The 22411-nt window shown below is 47.3% G+C and overlaps 1 protein-coding gene across 1 annotated transcript in view; it reads right to left on the bottom strand.

Annotated features, from left to right (window-relative positions):
• The window catches only part of LOC119390949 (cytochrome P450 3A16), a 153541-nt gene extending 132549 nt beyond the window's left edge, over positions 1-20992 (bottom strand). Inside the window, exons 1-3 of the mRNA XM_037658660.2 lie at positions 20865-20992; positions 9127-9223; positions 4642-4694 (exon numbers count right to left, since the gene is read on the bottom strand). Of these exons, the coding sequence (XP_037514588.1) occupies positions 4642-4694; positions 9127-9147 (74 nt within the window). The 5' untranslated portion in view covers positions 9148-9223; positions 20865-20992. The remainder of the gene's footprint in view (positions 1-4641; positions 4695-9126; positions 9224-20864) is intronic.
• Between the last annotated feature and the right edge of the window lie 1419 nt (positions 20993-22411).

Below are 22411 nucleotides of genomic sequence, written 5' to 3'. Positions count from 1 at the left end.
AAGAAATCACCAAATGTTTTCGCCTAAGGGGCCTTGAATGTAGGATGGGTCTCCCGGTGCTCCGCCGCTTCCAACAGATTTATCGCAGTTAATAGAGTGAAAATTGGGGCTGTAAGGAGCTTGTGAACACAAGAAATTTGCAATCCGCCAGGGCGCATGCGCAGAATCCAATTTACTGTTGGGCTCCTGCACTCGCGTGGACCCTGGACCCAAAAACCGAAAGCTAGCTAGCAACCGAAAGGCGTCTAGGGTCGCCAACGAGACAACACAGACGCAGCGCGAGTCACGACGCAGTATGGCCCCCGTCTCACATAATTTCAATTTCGCCATGTGTGGCGCCCCGTGCGTTTGACCCAACGCAGCCTGCGTTTGACCCAATTCACAATCTCTGCTTATCCTCCGAACGCAAGGGCTGCCTATTCAAGGCAGCTTGGGGGCCCAGATGCCTTGGGTCCCCAATTCGCAAGCTCTCTAATATCAATGCCTAATATCACTCGGGTCGCCTCTAATATCAGACCCCACCGCTATGGTGAAGTTTGTGCAAACGCAGATACCGTGCCTTCGAAGTGACCCGAATGCTCTGTGTCGCGATCCGAAGGCTCGGCCTTGTGCTAAAACTTAATCGAAAGAATGCTTGCGATATTCAACACCAACTTTCCTGTCTGGCAGTGGAACTGCACCGGACTTTAAAAAAAGTAGTGTTAGGTCAATACATTCTGCCGTCAAAACCACAGGTAATACTAAAAGAAGAAACCATCACGCCCCGCCCCACGTTTAGTGGTTAGAAGCCTTTTGAACGGGTTAAGGCTGGTGGCAGAGGCGTCATTACTTTGGTAAAAAAAGACATCACAGTCACTGATCACAAAGAGGTAGATAAACGTTAAGATGCCGCATATGTATCTACAGAACAATTACAGGGTAAGGACATGCGCAGGGGATTGTTTATCCTCAACGTACACAGTTCGCCAAAGCGACGAGGCCAGCGCTTTTACGGCCTCATCGGTAAAGCAGTAAAGACGGCTACCAACACCGGCATACCACTTATAGTATAGTGTGACTTCAACGCGCCTCACTCCACGTGTGGATACTTTAGAAACTCGCCCAAACGGGATTCAATATACAATGTGATACAGGCATTTAATCTCGCGCTACTCACGGACTCCGGTTTCCATACTCGTTTAGGCATCTCATAACGTGACCCTAGAACCCAAATCTCTCTCGGGTCCCCTATGGCGGCAATTCGTCATGGCGAAACATGGGGGAGGATCTGTGATCAGATCATCTCATCACCGAAATGACAGTGCATGCGTAATCCGAAACCACCAGAATTCAGGGCATCGCTGATTGGGATCTCTTCAGATCCAACAGGAAGGGCAAAGCACTCCCAACCACTATGGCGAGTGGATTGAAACCCTGTTCTTCGACGTCTGTGCTAACACTAAGCAGATAGAGGTGGAAGAGGATTTCCCAGCCATGGACAGCCACTTAGCGCAAATTTTTGAAGCTAAAGTGGCTCTCAACGAACGATGGCTAAAAAACAAACTGAACAAATCAATGGGGAAGTGCATCACGAAGATCATGTAGAAGTTTCCTCGTGCTCTAAAGTGTTAGAACAGAAATACTGGGTCGAAACATGCGGCAAAGACGACGGGCAGCTGAGGGTGGGCGCCAAGTTGAACTTGCCATAAAACCTTAGGAAACCCACCGACACCCGCACCGTCCAGAGATCCTTCATCGAGAGATTTGCTCACAGAACTCTCACTCTTCGTCGCAAAGATTGGATCATGAAAGATCTCGCCGAAATTCATCTGCCACTATACACTACATGATCCACGCCGCCGCGCGGCTACACCGGAAGCGATTCCAATGACCTGGACGGCGAAATTTCGGAATGGGATGTCAGGTCTCCACTTCACAAACTCGGCAGCAACGACGAATCGGTCACCTTCCTGACAGATTTCTTTAACAAACATTGGAACAACCGCTCGCATCCACAAAAGCGGAAACATGGCACAGTCATACTGATACCCAAACCCGGTGAGAAGTGGACGACATAAAATCTTAGGCCGATCTCACTCACATGGTGTGTCGACAAAACCGTCTCGTCCGCTCTTAGGGTTACGACGACGCCGACGCCGTTCCACGCAGTAATGGGCGCTTAAGGGCTGCACTATAAAAGGCGTTCGATACCATACTTTACGATCACATCGTCGAAGTCATCTCCGAGCTGGGTCTCGGTCGGCGTTTCCTTGATTTTGCTAGGAAGTTCCTGCCAGGCATAACGGCTGCCATCAGGTGAGGGGAGCGAAATTTGGACAAGTTCCACCTTGGCAACAGCGCACCCCGCACGGGGCAGTGATTTCTCGCCTTCTGTTTAACATCAGGATGACGACTCTCGCTAGAGAGCTCGATAACACCAGCGACATCGGCTCCGCCATCCATGCTGACGACATTGTAGCGCCTACTTCTTTCTGTGCGCGGGCTGAAAGAAGAGCACGACGAAGTGATGTGCGCGCGAAGTGTGCTGTTCTCGCCCATCGCCATGTTGTCAATAGTCTGAGTATAGAGTCAGTGTGTTTCTAAATTAGCTACATCATTATTTGGTCCCGGGGTGGCTCGGTGGGTCGCACCGAGAGTACGTTCCAAGAAGCCGTACGCACGGTCGAGAAACACCTTTCTCGTATGGAACTCATACAATCATGGAACAAGTCCGAGCTCCTGGTCTACCAACCCATCCGCATGGGGCAACGACCCAAAGGCTAGGTACCGACCTCCGAGATCGACGCACACTTGTCCAATAAGAACGGCGCGGATATCTCCCGCAAGCAACCCATATGCGTGCTAGGCATGCTCATCTCGGAGAACGGCAGGAATGCAGCTACGATACAGAATCTGTAACAGCACATCGTTGCCACCGTTCGGTTCATTCAAAGGATCTCTGATTGAAGAGGAGGCATGAAGAAGGAGAACCTCCGCCGGCTATTACATGCCTTCGTTTAAGCCACGTCATTCACGTCGCCTTCATGCACACCTGGAGCGCTGCAGAAAAGGCCAAACTAGAAGCCCTTATTAGACAGACTGTCAAATGTTTTAGCATTTCCTTCTATTGAACGAGTACCACAAAACTCGAGGCGTTGGGCGTACAAAATAGGCTCGACGAATTAATAGAAGAGCACCGCACTGGCCAGATTTCTAGGCTTTTGTGATTCGAGCGGGTATGGTGATTCTAGCCAGAGCAGGCATCGCATCTCACCATATTTAGATCGACCTTACAGACACTAAGGTCGATCAATGATCATGGTTCATACTTTTCCACAAAATATGAGTACTGCACATAACCCGGGTAGAAGGAGAGCGCGGGTCAACAGCCTCCTCTCTCAGTTAACCAATCGAAGAGAAAACGCGCTCTTCGTAGACGCATCTCGTCGGGCGGGGTGACCGAACAGGTCGCTATCTCTCTGGCGCTACCAACTAGAGACGATCTCCCATCTTCTCTGATTCCATGACGGCCGTCAGGTCGTTTCACACCAACCAGATCTTTTTGGTTGCTCACAGCATTCTTACTCACAATAAAGTGTTCTCTCATGAGTTGACGTGGTTTTCCGCCCACATGGGCGTCTCCGTCGACGGCATCACCAACCCAAACGAAATAGCTCACGCTAGGGTGCGGGGACTCATTCTCCGGCCCCGGCAGCACTCTGCCCACTGCGGGGAGGTGAGTGGTGGTGGCGCCGACGGGGACCCGTCGGCCACCTTTCACGAGATAACTTCGCACATACAGACTAGACAGGAAATACTTCCCGGATCAGCACAGTGAACTAACAGGAGGCAGGAAGTAGCCTTGCGACTCCTTAGTCGAGATCCTTCCTGTCAACGGCCATTATGGCCGTGTATACGGACACCTTACCTAACTGCTCGGCATGCGATCAACTCGCAATCTTTCCTTATTTGATGTGGCGGTGCCTCCGCTTGCACGTTTACACAAGGAAGCATCGCTTCAACGAGACGGACTTCTTAAAGTACATCAAAAGTCCAGACCTTGCGTACCAACTTCAGGCGGTCGAGAGAGCCTGTGAAGTGATCTCATCGCGGGCGATGCTCTTGGCAGGTTCTTCATAACCTTCTTCCCAGAACGCAATAAATGTTCATCTGCGTCTGTTCTTGGCCTTTTGCTGTTGTCTTTTCCTTCCGCAGTGTCGACACAATAACTACTACTTGGCTCAACTGCGTTTATCCACCATTCTGTTCTTTATTGAAACTGTGGAAAGTCTTGGGACGAACCGTATGTTCGACTCACCAGTTTTTGAAAGAGCCGCGCTAGCGTCTTTGCCTCTGACAGACTACATCCCTGACAATTACCCTAAATATCCTTGGCTTAATGATGATGTGGCTATACTAGCTTGCGCGTGACAATGAAGAAGATCCCCTCTATGCACTGACCTGCTTCCTTTGACCCCCGTTGGTCATTAGGTGCACCTTATTATCCAACTTGCGAAACATTTATTAAGGTCTAATAAAAGTATTTTTTGTGTTCGTTTTGATGTCTATTACAAATACACTTATGTATTGGATACATATTATAAGAAGTGTGTGAACTGTGTACATTACTTTCGCATTTTCTGATAAAAATGACAATCTTACCCTGCCAGAGGTCCATGTGTCCTGTATACCTCTTGCCATATAAAATGAACAGGCTGCAAAAGAAAGAAGAAGAAAAGTTTGTTACTCAGCTTTACATTGAGAACACGTAAGCACAGCGCAAACGTTAGACCAGTTCGCTGAAGCATTGCCTGAATTCTTTAGTTGGCTCAGTTGCAGCATCCGGTCAAGAAATACGAAGTGCGCGAAAAACATGGCGCGATTTTACCGGCGCAGATTGAATTTCCACAAAGAAATGATGATCGTTGAGAAGCTCCCAAATAGTCAGAGCCCTTCCATTATATGCCGCACCACCAGCGAAGCTGTGTGGCGCAAGACGGTGGTATGGATGGAAATTTCACACATTTCATGCAATGAGCATCGTACCACCGTTGTAAGCGCGCCTCTCCCCTTTACGCCTATGAAAGACTGAAACCTTGAGCTGCCACCGGCGAAACCACCGGCAGCGTCGTCGCCGTCTAGCTTGCGACTTACGTCTCGGCGTCTCGGACGGGTTCCCTCTCGCTGCCCTCCGCGTCTCGTGACGGCCGCTCATTGAACAAACAGCACAGCGTCCGAGCGAGAATGACCAGCCAAAGCGCGCGTGATTCGCTCCGAGTGGAGGTCCGCCTTAAAGGGACTGTCTACCGCTCGGAAAAATTTTTCTCATTGTGGTGAAAATGAGAAGATCGTTCGTCACATCGGCCGCAACGAGCATGCCTTTGCCCCATAAAAAATGCATTATATTTTTAGTTTGATGTTGAAAATTGCGAAAGAATGACCGCTAGCGTCACCCAACAGCGATGTGGTCAATCAACTGGTAGGACAAGAATTCTTCGCAGGTAGACTCATTTTGCTTAAAAACAAACATGTCTAACTTGAAATTTTATTTTACGCACTTGAGGCACCTTTCGATTGCGTCAGAGTAATTTTGTGCTTTTTTTTTCTCACGCATCCAAAAGGGTGCCCGGCGGCGCTGCTTGCGGCGCCGTCTTCGATTTCGTCTGCTTCAACTCACGCGCTATGCCATGCGGCTCTCCGCGCTGGTCGTACTGTACCGCTGTATTGTTAGGATGTCTCACATGTGCTGCGCTGTGAAGGCACGCATATATTGTCTCTTTTTGATGAATCGACTTGGCTTGGATTGCGGCAGCAGTGCTAAAATAAACACAGACTGCGATTACAGCAAAACAAGTGTTCTGTAATCGTATAATAAGGCTTCAGTTAACTGCTAGTGCGCCGAAAACGGCTGTTACATTCATTACAATAGGGTTCAGGCGAAAATAAAGTAATCCTACAGAAATCACATGTGCTTTCGGTTTTAATTTTTACCGGCACTACAAGCGTCATCGCGTCCACCAACCAGTGTTGTGGGCATGTTTCACGCCAATGGAAGAAGACCGAAAGCAGATCGAACAATTCTGTTTTAAAAATGTCTACTCACTTTCCAGTAAAACCGCTGCAAGGTTGGACACTAGACGGTACGCTTTCTATTGCGGTACAAAACAGAAAAGTGATGAAGGACGGTAGACAGACCCTTTAAGCTTGTGGCCACTTGCCCCTCGCAATCGGTTTCAATTTCGTCGACGCTCGCAATTTTGATCGTAACCTAGCGATATAGACGTCAGACCACGGCCGTAACTAAACGGGTGTTTAGGGGGTCATGACACCCCCGAAATTTTTTCATGTTTTAACTTTTTGGGTGGCACCAAAGTACTTTCACGCCTTCACAGCGACCACTAGTTGCCAAAGTTAGCCGTTCTACACACAAACACCCCCCGAACGAAATTCCTGGGTACGGCCCTGCGTCAGACTGGAGATCGCAAGATGCCTAGCGCCACCTGTCGGAGCAGTATTGGTTAGTGCATAGTCCAACTCCCTTGCACAGTTTGCTCTGGAACCAGGTGCGACAAGCGAGTGCAATACAATGATTTCGCTTAATATTGCGTGTTGCGCGCATTTAACACTCAGGAAGAGAGCTATGAATATCTCTCCACAAGTCGGACGCGCCACGGAACCACCATGAAGCGCTTTTGGGATCACTCGCCACAACGATGGCGAAGGAAAAGCCTGCGCAACAGCACTGACGAACAGCGCTCAGTTTTACCGACTTCCATAGCTGTCGTACAAAGTAGAAACGCAAGGGCGCTGGATACGGGCTGTTAAACGTGTTGGGTAAGCTAATTACTCGCATTCTCCACAGCTGGTTGCATGAGCAAGTGTGATAATGTATTTGTGCTGTTTTGTGTATCTCGTGAACCGCGATAACGTCGACTATGAAGCTGAGCAGAGGCTCTGACCACTGTGCGCGCCGTGTAACACGAAGCGAGAAGCTAGAGGCAGACTCAGAACGCGTGGTAAACATCGCGCACGTACGTTTTCAAAGCTCAATGTTCCGATATTAACTAGTAAATGTTACAACTGTGTCATACAAGCAAATCGCTAAACAATGGTCGTGGCGACCTTCAGCTTTGTTTTGCCTTCAGTTGTACCCCGCGAAGCTAGACACGTACGTATGAATACTTGCAGTATATTGTCACGTGGTCGTGACGTCGATGAAGACAGCAGTCTGTGTTCAAGATGAAACTGTTTATTTGGCCGAACTTGTGGCCGCGAAATACTCAAACTACAGCAATACACCCCGTACACTGATAGCGGCGAACAAGGCGTCGGCCGTCGATAAAACTGCTCAAGCTGGGGCGCGCCGTCATTTATACAACCCCGTATCGAACTTTCCAGTCTTATCACTGGTGGTCGCGCAAACTCCGGAATAATCTAGGCTATTCGCGTCCTGCGTGCAGTCTTAACAAAGCGATGCACTACAATCGCGAAGCTTCTCGAACACTGCGGCGCGGTCAGCGTCGAGCGTTGAAAACCGACTTTGCTGGTCAAACCCGAATACATCAAAATAAAACAAGCGGGCGTGGCAGTATACAAACAGAGGACAACCGTCTACAGAACATTCGCAGATGCGTAATTAAACAGTAAAACACACAGGAAGCGAGAGGCGAAAGTGAGAGGCCAAAAGGCGAAAATCGCCGCACTCATTTGTTCCTGATAAAGCGAGCTCTCTAGGGCTAATCGTAAAATGCAGCTAACAAAATTGATCGTGTAGGTACTTCATCGCTTTGACATTATGTATATACCCAATTTTAACGCATTTAGGCGCTGCAGAACGGAGATCGGAGGCAGTCATGCTTTCATTTGGGCCAGTTGGTGCAAACTTTTAACTTGATTCATGGCTACGCTAAAAACACCAACAACGTCTCTTCTGTTGTCCGTGTTTTTAGCGCAGCCATGAATAGAGATCGGAGGGCTTGCCTCGAACTCGATGTCCTGCAATGCTCGCTTACACTTGCGAGTTGCAGCGTGCCAAAATAACGGAAAAACCTTTTGCGTTGTACCCGCATTTCGACTTGATGAGCTTCTTACTTTTAAGAGCGAAGCTTTACACCTCTACCCCGCAACGGTTTTGTGGGCACAAAGACGCTCGCGTGCTTCACTGCTAGCACATACGCGTACTCCTTGCATTTTCACCTTGTACGCTGAGCAAGGGCATCAGGAGAGGTGGACAGACGAGCAGACGAACGCGTTCGCTGTAGACTCGTGCACAACTGTAACGCCACAACTAAATCTCGATCTCTGGTTGGTTTAGGAACCCTTTATCAATATAAGTAAAACGGCATATCTTCCTTTGCAATCGCGCAAACGGCATTGAGCTGATTATTCGTTTCAACAAAGAAAACCATAAAACAAGCATGAAAACAGCATAATAGATAAGAAGCCTGTAAGCAATGGAAACATCATCCCACGTGTTCCCGGTAAAGATTGCCTTGCAGCAAATTTGCACTTCACACGAGGGCTTCGAATGACGTCAAGCGGCCCTTCCTTCTCCCCGCGTGTATTTCCCGCTTCTATAGACCATTCTAATAACTCATTAAGTTCATGCTAAGGCTGCATATGTAGACCACGGAAAATAAAGACACCATGACGTCCTGAATACAATGCTCGACGATAGGAACCAATTAGCCTTGCTGTAAATGTCGCGAAACCAATCACGGTTTACTGCAGCGACCACAAAGCCATTATCACTACCATTACTCTGAAGTAATGATAAAACATGAGACCGCCGGTGGTGGCCTTTCTAGCAGCTCCGCCTGGCCAGTATCTGACGCCTATGCAGCTTCGCCGTAAAATGAGGTAAAATGAGAAACAACGTCGACGGAGTCAACGTTTCGATAAAGGGACTCATCTTTGCGAGGCGAAAATCACTTAAAAAGAATCTCATTTGTTAAAGCATTAGCTCCCGCGACGTTTCTTCTTGTTTCACGATTTTTCATTATCTCAAGCATCGACGTTTTTAAGTGCCATCCTGTTTCTAATTCTAAATAGTCACATGGTAAGAATTACTCCAGTTCACGAAAAAATTGCAGATCTTTTAACTACAATACTCTTCAACCTTTATTGAGCTGCATTTTTGTCACTTACCATGTAGTACATACGCGCCATGTTGCGCAGAGACTGCAGAAAGGACACGTGCCCCACACCTCGCAAGGACCAGTACCGTCTTGGGTAGCCCGCTACCCTGGAAGCAGATGAAAATAGGCGTCTAAAAACAGTCGTTTATAACAGGAGAATATATAGTCTTATAATAGTGCTGCCGGTGAGTGTACGATATTTGTACAGAAATAGCACTACGAAGTACATTCCACTGTAGCGCAAAGGAGCCGCTGGGTAAATTATGATCCAATACCTTGATTACCTTAAGCTATCCTTCGAGTTCTCTCTCTCTCTCTCTAATGTATGTATATAGCCGCGTGATTTATTCCCGTATAAACGTAAAGGAACGACGAGGGACGTCAAGCGACCAAAATCCAGGCAAGCGCAAGCACGGTCACTTGGCTACAACGAAGTTTTCGTAGAGAACGAAACCACTGTTACCGCCTACCTACCTACCTATCTACCTACCTACCTACCTACCTACCTACCTACCTACCTACCTACCTACCTACCTACCTAGCCGCCTACTGCTACTGCTCCTGTGGCCGTTTTGTCAAAGCAATGCATCTGAAAATTGGTATGACATGACATGACTGTATGACGAACATAACTGACAGGTCGTAACGATAACCTCGTGACTTGCACGACGTCTACGGCATGATTTGCATGCCACGCTCATGGTGCGCTCTAGTACGTTTTGCTAGCTTGATATATGCCAAAATAGCTAGAGCGTTACGTGACTGCATCACGAACATATTCGGCAGAAACTAACATGGCATCATGACATGCATGTCATTATTTACATGGCACTATCTTGGTGTGCTTCCGGCAGCTTTGTTAACTCGATATATACCAAAATTAGTATGGCATGAGATGAGGTCGTCACGAACATAAATCACAGGTCAAGCATTGAAAAAATTCGTAAACAGGGAGTGGTTCCTCGAGCCGACGTTTCGACAAGTGTACTTGTCTTCTTCAAGGCTGGAACTGATTTCCTTAGCTATCGTGTGTGTATTCTTCGTGCCCTCTCCACCACATGGGAGGAGGGGAGGGCAACATCCAGAGTGGGGGTGGGGAAGGGAGGAGAGGCCGCCGTGACGAACTGGGTGAGTCATAAGGAAGGGGAAAAAAAGAAAACAAAAGGAAAAAAACGGGGGGGGGGAGGGGAGGGTGTAGGTTTCGCTGAATGATTGTCAGTGGAAGCATGTGTAATTTTAACAAAGAAATTCTTAGAAGAAGGGCTTAACTCTCATAGGTTTTCGTTGTGTATGCACCATACCGAATAGATTCAAGAGCCCCCTTAGAAACGTTAATGCCTGCTGGCTGGAGTTTATTGAACTTATGGATAAGGTATGACTATATTTTCTGTCTCTTTGGGACCGGAAGTTTGAAGTATGTAAAGTTTGAGATCGTCGAAGTTGTGACCTGCTACATTAAGATGCTGTGCCACTGCTTTGGGTAACTTCTTCGCTGTGTCCGCGCGATGCCCGTTTAATCTAACATTGACAGGTTGTCCCGTTTTGCCAATGTACCGTTTTTGACAATATGAACATTCGATCATGTAGATAACGTGTGAACTAGTGCAGGTAAAACAAGATTTTATATCATGGACGTAATCACTTCCGGTTCTTTTAACTATAACGTCATCTTGAGGGTGTTTACAAGTCTTACATTTTGGACGAGAGCAAGGTGCTATGTGGGCAGTAGAATCAGGGCTTACTTTTGCATGCACTAACATGTCCTTAAAATTCCTATTGCGGCGATACACGACCTTTGGTACTCCGGGGAACGCTTTTCTAAAGCGCTCGTTGCTTGCCAGTATTGGGTAATGCTTATGGAGGATATTATTTATGTTTGGTAGCGCATTTGAGTATTTGGTTATAAACGCTGGCGGCTGGTTGGGCTGTGCTACGGGCGCCCTTTGAGCTAGTGATGATTTCCTAACTAGCTGACATGCTTCGTTGTAGACCTTGTTTAGAGCATCCCGCGGGTAATTTCTTTTAACTAATGTTTCCTTCAGGTTGCTTAAGTGGTGAACGTAGTCACAGTCGTCGCTACAGATCATTCTTATACGCCTCGCCTGTCATACAAATATCCATTGTTTGCAGTGTCGCTGGTGATGACTAGTGGAATCTAGGTATTGCTGGCTGTCTGTTGGTTTCCTGCAAAGCGTCGTTTTCAATTTTCCTGCTTTAATATATACCGTCGTGTCTAGGAAGTTCATTTCGCTGGAAGAATGGTACATGGTGAATTTATTACTAGAGTAAAAGTTGTTAAAGTGGTCAATGAATGCGTTTAGTGTACTTACGCCATGTTCCCATATGATAAAAATGTATTCTATGTAACGGAGATAGGTGGAATGTCGTCTATGTAACGAAGATAGGTGGAAGGCTTCAGTGGACATGATTCCAACAGCTCTGATTCTAACTCTCCTACAAAACTTGGACCATCTCCCTGAAGGGAACCCTGATGGGATGCGAAGCAGCAGCGGTGCGCACGGCGTTGACCCGGTTGAAACGGGCGCCGACGCGGGTGCTGGAAGAACGGTTTGAAGCGAAACTCTGTAGCGTTTACTCGAGTAAACGTTTGTTTGAAACGCAAAGACACGGGAGGCGGGTTGAGTTTCGTGTAAGTTTCATTAAAGCGTTTGGCAAGGCTTCGTAGTCGTTTCTTCAGAGTGGAGACACGGACGCTGGACCGGAGCAGCGCGCGTTTCGCCTTCACTACCACGGGTGAAACGAGAGAGAAGTGACATTCAGAGGTGTTGCGAGCGGGCGGAGCAGCCGGCAACTGCGGGCGCTACGGCGAGCATGCTGCGGGTGAGGGAGAAAGTGACGTCAGCGCGCACCTGCGAGGGCAGCGTGCGAGGGTAGCGTCACGTCAACTCAAAGCTGTGCCGTGACCTACTTGGCAACGCTCCAACACCTACGGCGAGGGGAACGCGTTGCGGCGAATTCGTACGGATGCACGTAACGTACGGCGTTACACATGTGAGACAAAGAGCTGCTTGGCATCTAAAAATGTTGGCGTATGTTGGCGCAAAAAGGGTTTCCATACTAGTGCCAAAAGCTTGCAGGTAGTGTGATGAATCAAATTCATAATTTAGCGTCCAGCACTAATTTCAGTAACGATAGGTAAACTTCAGGATTATGTGTTTGCTTATTTTCTATGAGAGATTTTGAAACCGCTTCAATTCTTTGAGTGATAGGTATATTCGTACACAAGGATCAGACATCTGATGTTACCACAATGGCCTGATCCGAGAGTGTGTGTTTCGTCAACAGAATCTATTATTCTAAGGAAATGAGGTGTACCTTGAACAAAAGACGGTAGGTTAGATGGTATTTTAGATAAAAGATGGTATGGAAATGTTAATAGCGGCACAATAGATGTATTGTTACATACTATAGGCCTGCCCGGGATTTGCGCGATAAGCAGTTCATCTATAGGCACCTTATCAATATTCGGAAGAAGGTAGAAGCGGCCTGCTTGCTTGTTTTTAGTCATCAGGAAGTTGTGCTCAGAGTGTGTGATAAATTCCTTGGCTAGAAAATCCTTGATCGTATGTTGTATGCTTTGGACTTGGAGTCTCACCGACCAATCCTCAATAAAACTTTTTGTTAGGTGAGCTGGTGAGTACATAACATCTTGATTTTGCGCTAAGGAAGACGAACACTCTAGAAAAGACAGGACAGATGCTCCAAATCACGCTCCCCCCACACTCTAATATGGCGGGTCGCGACATCCCTAAATCCAGTGGAACTGCCGCGGCTTTCGGGAAAGCAAGCACTGCTGCAGCTCTTAATACCTACCCTCCCTCCCATACCTAAACTACTTTTGTAGCAGGACACGGAACACCAAGCCAAACTTCCCAGTTACCATGCAGTATACTCACACACCATCGACATTGCCCCATTCATCGCACCATTACCTACCAAGAACACAATCACCTCATCCACCCCATGTATCCTGATAAAAATCATCCCCACGAAAATTAACACACCTCCGATTTTTATAGCCAAAATCGATTACAACATACGCCAGGCCACGGCCATGGACACTAGTTCGGACCTCACACTCAGCCGTTCTCTCAAAGATATATCATCATTTCGTACGCAACACACACTTGGAAGCGACCATTACATTATCGCTATACAAATACTTCACACACCACACAGACCTCGACTCCTCACCCGCAATCTCATTCACTGGGACGCCATCTGATCCGCTCGTCGAGAACTGCGCAATACCCCGATACAAGACATTTATCATTGGGTGACATCTCTCCTGAAGGACAACCGCACACACACAAGACATTACCACACCACGCGACATTCCTACATTGTGCACTCGCCTAGCCCACCTCTGGGAGGCCCATCACAGCGTACTGGAGAGATGGAAACCACGCTGATGGAAACCACAGAAACATAACAGGACGTTAAAACGCCGCTCTACAGACGCGCTACAGACAAATAACTGCGCACGCTGAGGAGTCGTGCCGTCCCAATTGGGGTCAGGTTGCAAAATCATAGCTGGCAACCTTTCTACCAAGTACGAATGGCACCTCCTGCGGCACCTTATTAACCCCCCACTCATACACACACACGAAGTCACAACATCACATTACACTCCTAATTCACAACTCCACGCTTTCCTCCGACACCCTTCTGGACAAACTCCGCACAACACACATGGCACACGGCACCTCTTCCCCTCTCCCGCCTTACGCAGGAAACCCCGAGCACAGGAGCCCCGGAAAACGCAGGATAACTAACTCTATGCTCCGTAAATTTATTGTGAAAAACCAAATCCATCGCCTATAAATACGCATGAACCACTCGCATAATAGTGAGTCACTGGACATAGCGCAGATATGCCGCGAATAGCACAACCGAGACAGATTACGTCAAACGCCTCTGTAGATACTCAATTTCCTTGGGCAATATTGTGATTGACGAGGTGCTGACAGTTTTCTCCCAAGTGCGCAATCTTATACGCTTCAACAACTTCACGTGTTAGGCAATCCCTGTGTTTACTGACAACACTACATTTCTCAAAAATAGGTGAGCACGTGCACGACCTACAGTGGATGGCTAACCAACCACCTTGTGCACGCTTTACGTTGTGATCGTGCTCTCTCATTCTGTCGTCAGCACAACGACCCGTCTGACCTACATATTATCTACCACATGTGAGGGGAATCTGATACACAACATGTTCAATACAATCGATATACCTACTTCTGTGCTTCTTCTGACAAACTTTTTCCCGGTTCATTGAATTGTATGGCCTCGTCAAACGGCAAATACTGTTTAATTTTGCAGTAGCAGAAAACACCACCTTAATGTTTGCTTTTTGCGCGATTCTTTTTAAGTTATGCGATGTTCTGTGTATATATGGAATGACAGCCACTTTTTTGCTCTTTTCAGGTTAATGTTTTTGCTTATTCGCAGAGAGCATGCGCAAAAAATTTCGAGCATGTATGAAGGAAAATGATGAACTTGTAACTAGAAAAGAATCGCGCAAAAAGCAAACATTAAGGTGGTGTTTTCTGTTCCTGCAATATTAAACAGTATTTGCCGTTTGACGAGTCCATACAGTTCAATGAACCGGGAAATAGGTTGTCAGAAGAAGCACAGAACTAGGTATATCGAATGTATTGAACATGTGTATCAGATTCCTCTCACGTGTGGTAGATATTATGTAGGTCAGACGGGGCGTTGTGCTAACGACAGAATGAGAAAGCATGGCAACAATGTAAAGCGTGCACAAGATGGCTGGTTAGCCATCCACTGTAGGTCGTGCACGTGCTCACCTATTTTTGAGAAGTGTTGTTGTCAGTAGCACAGGGATCGCCTAACACGTGAAGTTGTTGAAGCGTATAAGATTGCGCACTTGGGTGAAAACTGTGTCAGCACCCCGTCAATCGAATTATTGCCCAAGGAAGTGGAGTATCTACGGAGGCGTTTGACGCAATCTGTCTCGGTTGTGCTATTCGTTGCCTGTCTGCGCTATGTGCTATGTCCAGTGACGCACTATTATGCGAGTGGTTCATGTGTATTTATAGGCGATGCATTTGGTTTTTCACAATAAATTTGTTGGGAGTTCAGCGCTGTGTTCGTTCCCCTTCCTGTGTGTCATGTGGTTTTGCGCTGTTTTTCTAATCATTAAAGGGGACGAAACAATAACTTGCCGCAGGTAGGCACTGAACCTGCGACCTTCGAATAACGCGTCCGATGCTCTACCAACTGACCTACAGCGGCGGTCATCCCTCCCGTCCACTTTATGGGGTATATATGTGCATTGAACCGTGGAAATGTTAGTCAGCGCCGCTTGTAGTCATGACGGCGAGCGTGAAATACTTTCTGCCTGCAGGCAAAAAAAGTTCCTCACTCGCCGTCATGGCTACGGCGCTGAATAACACTTCCAGGATAACTAACTAACAATGCAATGTAGTCTTCGCAGGTTCACGTAAAGATGCGAAGCACTTTGAATAATGCCATCAAGCTTGGCTAGTTCGGCAGCACCCTGAGTAAAAAGAGTGAGTATAGGTTCGCAACCTATGCTCTCTTCTGCTCCGTGCACGCCACTCTAATGTGGCGTGACGTGACTAAAGCTTTCGTTAAGTTTCCTACGCAGTGACGTCGGTGTCGGTGGCGTTAACGATGGCTCCCGGATGCGAAAAAGAGCATTTAGGCAAACTTTGGAAGCGAATTAGAATATTTTCTGGACGTTTCTTATGTGCAACACTTCGTGCCGAGTGTCCTTGCATACAGCGGAAGTCTACAGCAGGCGTTTTACAGCCTCAAACTATGGTGTCACCACCCTTTTAACGTGGCAGTTCCAGGGTTGCCATCTTGCGAGTAGTTCTATCCGAGCTACCAGAAGACGCCACTCAGCCAGGAGGAGGACAAATTTTCGGGGGTGAAAGTTGGCGCTATTCTGGATAAAGAGGGGACGAGTACCATGCTGCCGCGGTACGAGGAAATGAGGCCCTGATAAGTGGTTTTTGTAGCGTTAGTTACACTTGCCTAGCCCGAGCCGCTTTCGCGTGGATCGTGATGACCCGTGCTGCGCATGCGCGAGGATCAGTGATGTCACGCAGCTGGCTCACCGGAGCTGACATCTCGCGCTCTCCGACACCGCCGCGCGCGGCTCGCCGCTGCTTGTCTGCGCGTTCAGGAGTAGTGGGGTCGTAGCCGCGGCAGACAAACTGGCGCCGGCACGCGCGCAGACTCCGCCGCCGCCGGTCAGCGCTTTCCAGAGTGACGTCGTAGTCTTGGCAGACGTATTGGCGCCAGCGTGCGCGCAGCTATTCGCCTTCGCTGTGCAGTCGCCGTCTGACACTGTGCTGGAGACGCTTGATAGCGCCTCTCACTGGCGTCTGCAGGTGTGTAACGCCATGGAGAAGGATAGCGCAAATGCTGCCCAACGGCGCAGAAGAGCCGAGAAGCTTATCTCATCGGATCCCGAAGTAGTTGCCTGGCAATTAGCGGTTCAGCGTACCAAGAATGAACAGAAGAAGGCTAATAATCTTAGACAATCTGGAAAGCTAAGAATAATCAGCTGAACCTTTGCTAACGCTACGTATATCCTGGCATAGACGAGCTAAGCCACTGCAATTTTTTTTCTATCCCCTTCAAAGACATTTCTCTCTCACCAATACCCTTCGCGCACTTGTCTGTACCTCTTGCGGTGCAGTGCTTTTGAAGCACCACGGGAGGAACAATTGCACTGAAAAGCACACAGCAGGCTCTCGACCGCCAGCGCCGGCCCGTTCCGTGCGCGGCAACTTGCTAGAGAAGTCCGGGCTCACTGGCCAGCTGCTTTCCGTGACATGCGGTGCAAAAAGGCAGGGGCTCGGTAACAAACCATCACGGAGGTCACATCACAAGGGAACCATGAGACATTACATCCTTCTGTTACATATTTAAATAATCCCCCTCTGACGCTGTCGTTTACTCCTACCTCATTCACTGATGGTCACTATTCAGTTCTCAGCTGCTTCAGTTTGACAGCAGTCATTATGAACGGAGGCACCCCCCCCCCCCCAGCCCTCCGAAACAAATTTCTGCCTAGACCCCTGGATGCAGGGTACCACGAGACGGCCTTGTTGCAGGGCGTGCTCCATTGGCAATGAAGAAAACCAAGAAGTCGCCTGCCTGGCATAGCGATCCTCAGAATGAGTGGTGTGAGCCTTCAGAGCGCAGGAACTATAGATGGGCTGAACACTGCCAGTTGCCTCTCTTTAAAGAGTGCTTAACAGCGCAAACGACAGGATGGGATAGAAGAGAGAAGACAGAGCGCTGAACTGCCAACAATTTATTTCTTGCGAAAGTCTTCGCTTTTATACAGTCACCAGTTCCAACGGTCATGCGCGAAACAATGATATTGCACAAGTACATCACAACGCCAACCAAAGGAACAACTTTTCTTTATAGGTGATGCGACAGAAGGGATGCTAACACAATCTTTTAATCAAAAAATCTTTTCTGCCTCGATTTCGCGTGTGGTGCGATGCCTGCATTTTGCGACAACGGTGCAATCTGAAAACTCTTGCCTGCACCCACACGTGTTGCAATGAGCAAACAGCCACCCTTGTTTATACCGATCAACATTGTACAGATGTTTCTTCAGCCTCTCATTTAAACAACGACCTGTTTGACCGACGTAGTATCTTCCACACGACAACAGTAGCTGATAAACTACATAACAAATGCAATCTCTAAATGTATTTGCGTGTTTGGCTAGTGCACCCGAGTGTGCGTCTGGACGCTGGAACGGACAGTTTGCACAGACAACTCAAGTTTTCGAGGGGCCGTAAAGACCACGTTCACATTCACTCGCTGCGCCGCTTTAAGATTGTGCGCTTTCTTGTGCATATACGGAAGCTGCGGCGAAAGCTTGTCTGGCTGTGACAGGTTGGACTACGTTAGCGCTCTCTTTGGACAGAAGCTCACGCAGCAGGCCTTCGGCCACGGAAACTTGCACATGGTCGGGGTAACCAGCCGACGTCAGCCTTGACGATTGCTCAACAAAGGTCTCCATTATCTTGTGTAGCATAGGATTTTTTTCAAAGCACTCATGAAACAAGATTTTGTGATACCCCGCTTAACTAGATTTGAATGCGCGGAGTCAAATGGCAAGAAGGGCTTATTTACACGCGGGTGATACATCCAACAAGAGCCGGCATTATTTAGGAATAGCTTAACGTCAAGGAACCTGATTTCACGATTCACATTGAGTTCATGGGTAAGCTCAAAATGTTTAAAACCACTTCGCAGCAGATCTCAAACAGCAAGAGCGTAAGTCTTGTACGATACAACATCGTTCTCCATGAAAATTAAAAAAGTCATCTCCGTATCTGAAAACGTGCGTCACATTAATGTTAGTGAAACCTTCCGAAATAGATCTGTCAAGTTTCGGCTAAAAACAGGTCACTGACGATGGGAGCGATGCAAGACCCAATACAGATACCAGCTTTTTGAAGGTGAGGTCTTCCATTCCATAGGATGTACGTCGACTGAAGGTAAAACCTAAGAAGCTCTAAAAACCCGCTAACGCTGACACCAGACTGAGTCTGGAAATTAGAGGCACCAAACTCATCTATACATTCTTCAATACATTGTAACAATGACTCATGCGGAATAGAGTAATACAGGTCCTTGGGGTCCACAGAAAAACGAAGAGACACTTATTCCAACGCGACGAAATAAAATCCTGTATTTCACATGAATTTTTTACCAGAAACGGATCGTTCACTTTTAAGCTCTCTCTGCTATCCCCTCATGTCGTTTGCGGTGTTAAGCACTTTACCATGTTGTAGCAACACGCCCGATTCTACTGTCTCTTATGCCTCTCTTTATACGACTTGACACTTCCCGCAAAGGGTATTCTTCTTCGTGCACGGTTGTGGTCTCCCATTACGTCTATCCCTCTGAAGTCGGAGCTCGTCTGCTTTCTCTGTCGCCGCACACCCTTCGCTTTTTGGTGGCAGCCCGAGAGGGGCCTCACACGCAACAGCCACAAACACACGCACACACACAAGCGTGACGTCCCGAGAATTCAGCCTTTCTTCTGGCCTGAAGACATTCACCCCGTCTTCAGAGGGGGTGAATTTTCAACAGAGGGAAGGATCAAAAGTTGACGTCACAGGCTCGGCAGTGCAATTGGGAAGGGGGGGGTCCCGCATATTAAAAACAGTTCAGAGGAGATTATCGCGGCCCGCAGCAGCCTTCGTTGACAACGTGCATACTCCTGCTCCTCACAGTCTCCCGTCAAGGAGACTCCACACTCAAGACGGCGGGCTTTCAAATTCAGCGCCTTCGCTTTGTGCGTCTAGATGGCGCTAGTGGAAGATTTTAGTTGTAGCGATAGGAATAATATTGCTTGCTCAGTATTCCTGCAGTATTTGTGTGTGATTCATGTCTATAATTATATCAGGAGACCGTACCTGCTATATTTTAAGCTACGGATGCCCAGACTAGAGCGCTGTTTGAAGATTACACCGGTTTTGTTGACGTGTGCTGCACAATAAATTAAGACAATTTACGAGCTTCGTTTCGCATTTCTTCTGGCTTTACTGAGAACAGCTACGTTGAGAAAAGAAATCAGGGGCTCTAGTTTCTATACGCGCAAATTCAGCCACAGAAGTTCACGAGCTTTCCACAAAAATTGGCCAACGTAAGTCCCTACATTGAGAATATTGCCCAGTTTAGATGAACATAATTTAAAAAGCACCGCGCGTACATCGATGAAATTGAACATTCAGACGGAAAATATTATCCTCTATACACGCCCCGAAAAGTCACTTGCGCTAGCGAATAGTTACCGGACAGCCTGCTGCGAGATTTCCTCAATTGGACATTTTTCAAAAGCTCAGCAACAAAAAAGTAAGAGTCCAAAATTAATATGCTACGTTTAGGGAATAGGCAAGTATGTCCCAAAAGTGCTGCGCAAGGAACAGTACTGTAAGTGCAGCACATTTTTCAAAAAATGGTCACTGCTGAGGCAGAGTCAAACAAACCCTTGTAAGGAGCGCTTATTCTTCGCTATCAATGAACAAATGCAAAATCCTCAGTTGTTTTTAATAAATATATTTGAAACGTACAAAGATAAGGCTTTTCAATGAATACAAGACAACTATGTAAATCAAGAACAGCCGCCGCGTCAGCTGGAAAAGCGACAAAAACCATGTGTTTGTGTCGCCGGAGTGAGACCGCCACCTTACGGGAAATATTGCACATATGAACGGCCTTATGCATTTACGCTCCGATAGCATAACAATTACTCCAGTACGATATGTTCTCGATGTAATGTTACCGCTAACGAAGTCAGATGTTGCTAAGAGCTGATACATCAATCTATGAGACACGCACATTTGAAGCATTTCCTACGGTTGCTTCTCGAGAACATACGTGATTACGCGAATAGACAGTGCTACAGGATGAGCCGTTCAGCAAAGGCATCCCAAATTTTATCATATAATTTAATTATACTGCCTCTTCCAACAACCCCTGACGACAGCATGCTTGTTACAGGGGCATCGTTAATTATTATCGGCTTAAGACAAAGCGAAATAAAGTGGTTCTGGATATGTGGTCAGCTTAGAACAGTATTTATGTCTTCCAAAACGAAGCTTCTCATTGTGTCTAACGCATAACTAATCTTCAAAATGCGCCATCCTGGATAAAAAGCGAGTGAAATGGTTCAGAGAGCTGACTTACCAATAGCAGAGAAGTGCGATGCAAACGCGAAGAGTAGACCCAGCATCATGGTCCGGCGACAACTGCTGCGTCGACTGGCGCCTAGAAGAGAGATCAGGGGAAGCGCTCAGGCGGGAGGAAACAAATGCGTCACTGCTTTCTCTTCCCCAAGTGGAGCTATATTAGAACATCCTACGCGCTGGCTTTCCTTGTCTTGACACAGCATATTTAAAGCACCGCCTTAGGGCATACAAGCTTTTCCTGTGAGAAGGAAGCTACTGCTTGAAGCTACTGCTCGCTCTTTTCGGGTTTCTTCTCACGACTGGCACTATTCATCATCCTTCAATATGATGAACTACCCCGCCTAGTTCGCTACTGTAGTGAATTTCTTTCTTGGTTCCTTCTCGCTTTTCATTGTTTTCTTTAAACAATCGGGCTTGAACTATGGATCCGGGCACCTACAGTGGCTTAGTGACAATAACGTGCAGCACTAAAGTTCGTTCCTTAGTAGGTCTGTAGAACCAATCAATCGATTAACATCGTCGATCCAACCGTTAACTAAAGATATAGGAAAACTTCAAGGTTAGGGCAACTTCATAAAAGAGGTTTTCACAGTATTTGCGTGGGTACCGTATTCTTTTGCGAACACAAGCGTAAGGCAACAGTATGGCTAAATAGCACGACATACTCTATAGCGTATGTTGTTGTTATATGGTATTTTTTGGCACAAGGGCCAGTGGTGGCCAAAGAGTGCCAGGTCATGGTATGGGATGTGATCAATGAGGATGTTAGATGGCTGTATAAGGGCCTAAAATTGTTCGCAGTGACGGTGCGTAAAAAAGTATAATTGCTAAAATCATGACAGTGGCGTGAATTGTGTGGTGAGGATAAATCAGTAGTGCTTGCGTTACTAAAATAGAGCATGGAGGTAGCACGAAAACCTCACGTACGCCCTTGAGACCAAGGGCCTGAGGTAGGTGCTTTCTCTTAAGAGACTACCGCAACATCGACCTCTTGTGAGAGGCCGTGCTACGGATCACCTGTGTATATGATGTGAAAATTACTAAGTTCTTTGAAGTATCTTAAAAGATATTCATATTTGAAAAACGGATCCTTGCCTAGCAACATTGCTGGGTGTAGTGGGATTTGCTGTCGGACTGGTACTGGAAAATGTTTTCTCCTAAGCACTTCAAGTTCTCGGCATTCCAACAAGACGTGAAGGACTGAGAGTGGCTGGCCACATTTATCACAGCTGGGTGGCTCACCACCGGATAAAAGGTACGCGTGTGTGCTGTGTGTGTGTCCTATTCTAAGTCTGCATAATGTTACTTCGGTGTGGCGTGTCTTTGCAGTGGGCGTCCAACTACAAAGGTGTGGCTTAATCAAGTGTAATTTGTTATCTAGTTCTAGGTCCCATGACCTTGCCAGAAGGCCCTGAGCTTTTTCCTTAAAAAGGGTTTCAGGTCCGTTACGGGAACCCCCATAGATGTATTAGTAGCATTTACGTGGACAGAAGTGGCTAGCTCGTCAGCCAAGACATTGCCTTCGATGTCTCTATGTCCAGGCAC

This window comes from Rhipicephalus sanguineus, chromosome 4 (genome assembly GCF_013339695.2).
Source record: "Rhipicephalus sanguineus isolate Rsan-2018 chromosome 4, BIME_Rsan_1.4, whole genome shotgun sequence".
In the NCBI taxonomy this organism is placed as follows: Eukaryota; Metazoa; Arthropoda; class Arachnida; order Ixodida; family Ixodidae; genus Rhipicephalus; species Rhipicephalus sanguineus.
The sequence above is the reverse complement of the archived record's forward strand: the minus strand, read 5'-3'. Positions and strand labels throughout refer to the sequence as shown.